Below are 8,709 nucleotides of genomic sequence, written 5' to 3'. Positions count from 1 at the left end.
ACCACCAGGTGTGAGTGTGATTAGCCATTACAAGCAGGTTTGAAAATGATTTGGTTCAAACTATTTCTTGAAATCCTGGTTTCTTCTGCCTATAGCTGGTGCTTGACTTGTGCCGCCCCGGTCAAACCATCGACTTGAACACACTTCAGCCACACTTGGAAAGAATGCAGCAGCTCAGTTTGTTGTTGAACAAAGAGGTAGGTTTTTGACCAACGTTCATGAGCATTGGGGTAAATTGGTTGTGTCTGCTATCATACAATTTGTATCTCACAGGTATCCAACTCAGCGGAGGGAGCATCATTGTGACATCACAGGTGGGCGTGTCCATCTAGATGTGCGCTGGATAGATCAGTCTACCAGCCTACCCAGTAGACTAGCAAACACTGCTCATCTATCCGTCACACATCTAGGTGGACACGCCCACCTGTGATGTCACAATGCTGCACATTTTCAAAACGGCTTGTAATGGCTAATCACACTCACACCTGGTGGTATGATATGTCCCCTTTAATAAATTACAGTGAGAAAAAAATCTGCTAACCTCTAGCAGTTTCCAAAACTACATTATTTGAACATTACAAATTCATACAATTCTAAAGAAATTTAGAACTTTGTTTTAAAAAATGCTGTTTCACCCCCATTTGTCATCTTCCCATTGACACAATCGTATCAGAATAGGATACAATGCATATTTGTCTATACAATGGGCTAAACTCACATCCCAGCTTCCCAGAGTTATATTGTACACCTTTAGTTGATACTGCAACATTGTTCTGACAATACACCAATGTTACCTATTTTGGCAAATTACAGTACAGTAATTGCACTGATAAGTAAAATGAAAAACACTACAGTAAGAAAATGTTTAGACTGTCTTTCGGGGATGTAATGATGAAATCAGTGCACAAGTACAAAAAGGTAACAAAGCAAATATGTATTTATTACTGTAATACAGTAAAACGTTCAGCTGAACTGACTGCATAAAAAGCTTTTCATAAGCCAACAAAAAATAAAAATAAAAATATAAATGAGGGGAAACCGATCTACATGTAAATCAGTCTGTATCCCACCTCTGATCCTGATCAGGCCAGAGGACCATATCTACAACACAGTAGAGCTCACCTGAGGCCTATTTTATGCTCTGACACATTATTGAAGTTGTTTTGCCAGTTGAGTTTGAACAGGTGAGAAGTGAGTTAGACTTATTGGTGATTAGGTGTTGCGTTTGAAGGCCAGTGTTTCCAGGTGAACCAAGTGTGCCAAGTGATGAGATTTGTGCTTAGTTTTTCAAAAATGTGATTTGGAATTTCTATATGTGTGAAAACAGTGGAATTGCGCTTAGAGTTGAGCAGTCTGGAGTCTTGTACTTGAAACATGAGCTTCAAGTTTTCAGAATTGTGTGCATAGTTCCATTTTTTGTGTGTATACAAATCGAGAAAAACTCTAAGGACCCATAAAATGCCAAATAAGATTTGAAAAGCAATGAAAGTTTATTTACAGCACCATTTACATGGTTAGTAGTCAACATATAAATTGATTGGGTGGCGAATTGCATTGACATCCCGACGGAGAACTGCGAATGCTCGAGGGGTCTCCGTAAATACGGAGTCGGATTACGGAGTCGGAGAAGTATACTTTGGCCTTGAAGGCTGGTTTATACTCCTCCGTTAAGTGGTGTACGTAGACACAGAGAGCCTTCTCCTTGGTCGGGGACCCTCCTCGTAGCTCTCCGTAGTTTGCGTGATCCGCCATCCGTATTCAGGCTATTGGCAGTTTGGTCGTCTGGTGTCTGTGGTGATGCCATTCCTGGTCCGGCGCCAGGACAAAGTCTTAAAATATGTTTCTTCAGGTCGTGGTGGAACTGATAGGCTTTCTTACACTGAGGGCACTGGAATGGTCGCTCCCCGGTGTGTGTCATCTGATGTCTGGCCAAATCCGATGAGCGGCTGAGAGTTTTGCCGCAGGTTCGACAAGTCCTACTGGCTTTGGACTCGTTTCTTCGCCTCCTCCTGAAATACTCAGCCATCTCGAGAACTCTGTTGGTTCTGACTGGGCTTATCGAAGGTTCTGGCGAAGCTGGTGCCACATCATTGGCCATTGTCGATGCAGGTGCCCCACTTGACATGCACGTGTTTTTAAGGGGATCATTTGGAGGAGTATCTCCTATGGTAATCATTACAATGTCTTGTTCCATCTTTACAAAGGCAGAGCTCTGTCCCTCACTTGTGGAATCCCCATTCGGTCTAACACAGAGTTTAACCTTCTCATCTTCCGGCCCTTTAATATTACTTCCCAAATGTAACTCCACAGCGCGGGGATCCAGAACAACACGAGGGCTGTTTGAAGGCACCATCTTCTGTAGGCAAGCAATATCCTCTAGACTATACACTTTGACCATAATGGGGCGAATTGTGACTAAGTCTTCTACACTCATTGTGTCTTTTGTGTCATATCCCATCGTGGCATTTTCCGCGGTTGCCACGTCCATGGTCTGTGCTCTGCTAGGCGGGTCCACATAATCATCCAACATGTTTGCTTTTAAAAGGGTCTCCTCCTCCTCCACGAGGATCATCTCCATGGAGTGGGGAGACGGAACCGTGCAAACACCGTCTCCTGTAGGCAGAACATCTGGAATATCGAATTAGAAACAGCTCAGCAAAGATATAAACACATGGCAAATGTTGAGATGTTGACTGCAGCAGTTTTGCTGCAGGATTTTGGAAAGACGAAAAACACTATTAACGGTATGAGTGACTGATGGCTCTGACAGAAGTCTGGTTGGATGCAGTTTTAAGCAATTCCATCTATTCCTCCCGCCATTTGGAGAAAGCTACATTGGCTGTGCTTCAATTTATGAAAGCAAAAGAACTCAGGGCCTTTCCATCTGCACTGTCCCGTGGGGTGATCCCCGTCGCCATCTTGGTGAGTCTATTTCAAGTAGCACACTCAAAAGTAACTGACCACTTTAGGGACGTAGAGGGAAAGTTTGGCATATCGGAGGGAAGACAATCCAAATGCAACCATCATCAACGTCAGCTCCATATAACACACTATTTACGATACATAATAATATGACGTAGTATTACCAATATTGCTGGGATTAATGCAGTCTTTTTGGTGTTCCAAGATGGATTTGAGCTCTTGGTGGAGTGGAAATGCAACACATTCAGCCAGAACCGATGGAGCACTGCCAAGCATATTGGCCACCTGGTCAGGAGAAACAAACCATCATTTCAATGAATTAGGTGATTTGATCACAACTGAGACAACATTTGATTGCTGGCCGTGTCCACAGAGTACAATCAGACCAAACCAGAACTCAATCAAACCATGGATGAGTTTTTTTACGCTAAATCATTTGTCTACACAAAAATAATTGCTTCAGTGTAAAGGTTAGGTAATGCGGCTTCAAAATGTGCAATGTAAATAATAAATAACAATGTGGGCTTTCGTCTTCCAAGGGTAGACAAATTGTGTTTCAGCCCATTTCATAGCAGAGCATAATCAGTATAGACTGACCTTGCCCAGATCTTATCTTGTGGTCCAACACAAACATTTATTTTCTTTAGCTTCCAAACAGATAGGTAGGATCTTAAAATGAGGCATCTTTGTAACCTTAGATGACATGATAGGATTGTTTTATACGTTACCTGTTGAAGATTTGGAACCACTAGTAATCTCTCAAGCGCCACAAGGAATTTCATCACAAGCAACTCCACAGCTTTGTAATATTCTGGCCCATATTTCTGGGGGAAAACATCCTGAAATGGGGGCATTTGGTTGGTCGGTGTCAATTCAATGTTTAATCGTTTTCAACAGAAACAAGGTACAAGAAATGTTATAAAATTGTGTCATCTCATTTGGGCTACACACCACTTACCTGGTAAAAGTGAAGCCTGTTATCTGGGTCCGTTATCAGTCTTTGAATAAGAATAATAAGCATGCTTGGTCCACTCATTCCCTCCGCTGAGTTGGATACCTGTGAGATACAAATTGTATGATAGCAGACACAACCAATTTACCCCAATGCTCATGAACGTTGGTCAAAAACCTACCTCTTTGTTCAACAACAAACTGAGCTGCTGCATTCTTTCCAAGTGTGGCTGAAGTGTGTTCAAGTCGATGGTTTGACCGGGGCGGCACAAGTCAAGCACCAGCTATAGGCAGAAGAAACCAGGATTTCAAGAAATAGTTTGAACCAAATAAGCAGGGCACAGAGGTTATAGGCCTACGTTGGAAATAGTATACCAGAGTTGTTTCATTCATCACCTGTGCTTGAAAGTTAAAACACAGCAACCACCTCTGCCTGCAATTGAGCAGTCCAGGGACAATTTCAGTGATCTCTGTGATTACATGGTCCAGAAGCCCATAGGCCGACACAATCCTGTGCTGCACAGTGTGCCAAATGGCTGCTGATACCAGCCTGAGTGGGGGCACCAGCACACGCAGATAGGGGAGTGGGGTTTCTGGAAACAAAAAATATAGAACAACAAGAAACATCAGGTATCAACGCCTAATCAATCACAACATACAACACATTTTGAAATGTTAAAGCGCGTGAAACGGTTCGACAGAGTAAAGGCGGGATCGGCGCCGTGCTCGATGCTCACGTCGCATATTAAAAACAACAACGTCAAAACCCATCATTCAAGGAGAATGTAGTTTACCTTGCTTTATGGACGTCGGTGGCATCTCTTTATTATAAAAGTCTAAGTTCCTTTCTCCGTGGAAAAAAAGACAAGGCCACGCCGTTCTCGACCGAGGAAGGGAGAAAGCATCCGCCGGACACATTTAGCGGAGACACAGGAAATACACAGCAGCAGGCGCTGCAGTCGCTGCAGTCAGAAGTTGACTCAATGGGCAGGGTCCCCCCCCTCCGATGCCTTCTACAAACACACTACACAGTTTGCTCTACAGATCTAAATGATCCATAAACAAGGGATCCCCTGATACACCCACCGCACCCTCAGGTTGGTTCGTTTCGTGTTTCATACGGATCCCGCCGGGGTCATGCATTTACGTGTTCGCTTACTATTGGGTGGCTTTATATCGATCTGCCGGGTCTAACCGCTTACTTATCTGGCCGTGTGGCCTCCGCTGCTGTCATCCTGAGGCGGACTGGCTTACCGTCCCGTTGAACCGTTGTCCATATGTGTCATCTACAGCTGAGGACGTTACTTTTTGTAGCCTGGGTGGTTGGCTACATTGCATTTTTACTGTGCATGCGGAGGATGTGGACGGGGAAGTATGTGAGGAGCCCCCTGGCCCGGTCCATGCTCACCAACATGGTGAGCGACATGGAGGAAGCTGGACTTGAAACACAAGAGGTATGTGCTGTTACAGAAATGGAAATGATTTTTGCACTGCCGTGTCTTATGTCACTTGTAAACAGTTGCCTTAATTCCACGCATAACTCTAAATAGGACGTTCATTTTGAGCCTGCATCTCTCTCTCTCTCTCTCTCCCTCGCTCGGTCTCCAGTGGTACCAGTGCTCCACCGACCTGCTGGGGGAAGCGGTCCGGCCACTCTTCATCCAGAGCCACTTGGACCCCGACACCCAGGCCTTCCTCAAGCACAGCGTCGACAAGTCGGGCTGGCTGTTCACCCAGCTCTACCACTCGTTCATGTCCGCCGTGCTCAGCCCAGTGGTCTCTCGCACCTCCATCAACGGGTCAGCCAATAACAATCCTTTCTATGAACGTCCTCACTGTACCGACGGCGCCATATGGTTGCTCTTCCTTCTGACAAGTGTACAGCTATATAATTATGTACAAATGTAATTATTGAGATTCACTTTGGAAAATAGCGTCTGTTAAAAGCCCTAAATGTAAATGAAATGCATTATCACATTTACATTATTGTTGTCACATTGTGCTTGATATACATCGTAATTTACATCTGTCTAGCCCAGTGGTTCCCAACCTCTTTTGCCCCGTGACTGCATTTTCCCGGACCCCCGAGTGAGGTCCCGACCCGAAGGCTGGGGATCCGCTATTTCTAGCCCCCTCCTTGTGGGCCTCCAAGGCTGACCCTTCTCCCCTCCCCCAGGCTGCTGAGCCGGGGCTCCATGTTCGTGTTCTCCCCCGATCAGTTCCGCCGGCTGCTGCGGATCTCCCCCGAGTGGCGGGCTGAGCGGCTGCTGGACCTTGGCGCCGGTGACGGTGGCGTGACCGAGGTGATGGGGGCGCACTTCCGAGAGGTGTACGCCACGGAGGTGTCGCCCCCCATGAAGTGGCATCTCCAGAGGAGGAATTACAAGTAGGTGTGCTTCTGGAGGCGCTCCCTTCTGAGTGTCGAGGCGCCCCTGAGCGAGACAGCCTCACCCTGACTGCTCCTGACGAGCCAGTGTGTGAATGTGTGTATTAACCTTTTTGAAAGTCGCTTTGGATAAGAGCGTCTGCTAAATGCCCTAAATGTACATTTTAAAGAAGGAGGGACACACTATTGGCAGAGGTTTATAGGTCATTGTTGGTATAGTGCATGGTTTAACATTTATGTTTATACCGGGGTACATTCCAGCCACTCCTTAAGCTCTCTTTGCATTCGTGCTTATCTCTCTCTCTCTCTCTCTCTCTCTCTCTCTCTCTCTCTCTCTCTCTCTCTCTCTCTCTCTCTCTCTCTCTCTCTCTCTCTTGCCGTCTCTCTCCCGTTATCAGGGTGCTGGCTGTGGAGGAGTGGGAGCGGACGGGTTTCCAGTACGACCTGATCAGCTGCCTGAACCTGCTGGACCGCTGTGAGTCTCCTCTGGATCTCCTCAAGGGGATGCAGCGCTCCCTGGTGGCCGGCACTGGGAGGGTCATTCTGGCTTTGGTGCTCCCCTTCCAGCCCTACGTGGAGATAGGTGCGTGTTTGGCAAATCCCCATCGATGAAATAGGGCTGGGCGATTAAGCAAATTTTGATTGCGATTTTGATTTTTAGCATCAAACGATCACAGAGTTCTCAATATATATATTATTTCATTAAATGTTTTTTTAGAACAGCTGGATGCATATCTGTACATTATTTTAGATTTGAACATTTTCTTTTGACAATTTTGTGTATTTTTTTAAGGCGAAAGTTCTCAGTTACAAAGTGTTTTTTGAAAGAGACATGCTGAATTAAATACATCATGCTTTCAAACTCAAAAATAATCGTTTGAATAATCGTGATTTCAATATTGACCAAAATAGTCTGGATTATGTTTTTTTTCTCTTAATCGAGCAGCCCTACGACGAATCCAGGACGAAAGACTTTCAAAGGGGTGATGTTATGCCACCAGGTGGAGAGTGTGATTAGCCGTTACAAGCCGTTTTGGAAATCTGCTTTTTACTGTGTTTTAAGGACAACACAAGGCAGGGTGTCCAGCTAGATGTACGCTGGATAGATCAGTCTTCCATCAGCCTCCCAGTGGACTGTAGCAGACGTTGCTTATCTATCCATCATACATCCAGGTGGACACGCCCACTTGTGATGTCAGCAAGACTCAAATCTCAAACGGCTTGTAATGGCTAATAATATAACATAACACTCACACCTGGGGGCATGATATCACCCCTTTAAGTAAAGGCAGCATGACTCTATTTTGTCACTGGAGCTAAATCATGAACATTTTTGACCGTAATAAATTGCAGTATCTTATTTTCTCTTTGCCATAGGAGGGAAATGGCAACGTCCCAAAGAGCGCCTGCAGGTGAAAGGCAAAACATGGGAGGAGCAAGTGACCAGCATGTCCAATGACGTGTTCCGGGAGGCGGGGTTGGTGGTGGAGGCGGTCACTCGGCTGCCATACCTCTGTGAGGGGGACATGTATAAGGATTACTACGTGCTGGACGACGCCGTGTTTGTACTCAAGGCCTTGGAGAAACACTGATGAACGTCCGCTCGTTTACCGACGGGCTCAAGAGGACTGGGGCGGTTTTATTGATGGTTTTCGGTTGGGGCCGATTTTAAGGGTTTCGGCCAAAAATAATAGGTGTACAGTGTATTAGTAGCTTTTAGTTTAAAACAAAAGTGTGAGTCCGGTTTACAGCTCAGGTAGCGCCTTCATTTACCAGCCATCGGCACAGAGATAAGACCTCTTTATTTTTACTCAAAATAATATAGCTGAATGGCAGTTTGCGTCAAAAAAATATACTACAAGGTTATTGGATGATCCGAGAATGGCTATGTTCTAAGACATATCATTGTGATATGGAATTATTTTGTAAAAATGTCTTGTGGTACGCTTGTGGTATGGTTCTCAATATCTTAATGTGTATACTGTATTATCAATGGAGAGTAGTTTATCATTTAGTTTACATATTGTGTAAACTATATGACCAATACATTCCAGTGCAGAATGCAAAGGATGAATGTGTGTTGGATGTTACCGGTTTTAATTTGTCGGTGCATTTTCTTTCTGTAAAAAATGCTTACTTGATAGTGACGATAAAAGCAATATTAGGCAGATACTAAGCCAACAATGTGCAAAACGTGCCATAACACAAGTGTACAATAATCATGTGCCACATTAAACATGCTTTGTATTGCTCTGAATCTGGTTTCACTCCATTGCTTTCACACAGACACAAAGTGAAGCGCGATTCAATCGTTCAAAGAAATATATACGAATAAAATTGCATCATTTTTATTTCAAATCATAAACTTCTACTTAAACCAAACAGGAGTCACGGAGCTCAGACTATTTGGTGATGACGGTCTGTGATGACTATATGGGCGGACCTCATGA

General features: G+C 44.7%; 2 protein-coding genes across 3 annotated transcripts; one reads left to right on the top strand and one right to left on the bottom strand.

Annotated features, from left to right (window-relative positions):
• Positions 1-977: 977 nt before the first annotated feature.
• On the bottom strand, positions 978-4,791 carry LOC307090028 (uncharacterized protein; the record flags this gene model as incomplete). The annotated part of the gene is made up of 7 exons (XM_079756555.1): positions 978-2,628; positions 3,087-3,207; positions 3,651-3,761; positions 3,881-3,979; positions 4,056-4,157; positions 4,270-4,466; positions 4,668-4,791. 7 exons carry the CDS (start codon positions 4,789-4,791, stop codon positions 1,655-1,657), a joined length of 1,728 nt encoding a protein of 575 aa, XP_079612681.1. The 3' UTR covers positions 978-1,654.
• A 43-nt stretch (positions 4,792-4,834) lies between these two features.
• mettl9 (methyltransferase 9, His-X-His N1-histidine) lies at positions 4,835-8,516 on the top strand (the record flags this gene model as incomplete). 2 transcript variants are annotated; one of them, XM_079756560.1, is made up of 6 exons in its annotated part: positions 4,835-4,970; positions 5,166-5,327; positions 5,482-5,672; positions 6,050-6,259; positions 6,658-6,842; positions 7,637-8,516. In XM_079756560.1, 5 exons carry the CDS (start codon positions 5,223-5,225, stop codon positions 7,849-7,851), a joined length of 906 nt encoding a protein of 301 aa, XP_079612686.1. In that variant the 3' UTR covers positions 7,852-8,516. The 2 variants fall into 2 exon arrangements, with proteins under 2 accessions (XP_079612686.1, XP_079612685.1); XM_079756559.1 differs by lacking the exon at positions 4,835-4,970 and having other exon boundaries at positions 5,151-5,327.
• Positions 8,517-8,709: the final 193 nt, after the last annotated feature.

This window comes from Pollachius pollachius, assembly GCF_949987615.1.
Source record: "Pollachius pollachius genome assembly, chromosome: 19".
NCBI classification, from domain to species: Eukaryota; Metazoa; Chordata; class Actinopteri; order Gadiformes; family Gadidae; genus Pollachius; species Pollachius pollachius.
The sequence above is the reverse complement of the archived record's forward strand: the minus strand, read 5'-3'. Positions and strand labels throughout refer to the sequence as shown.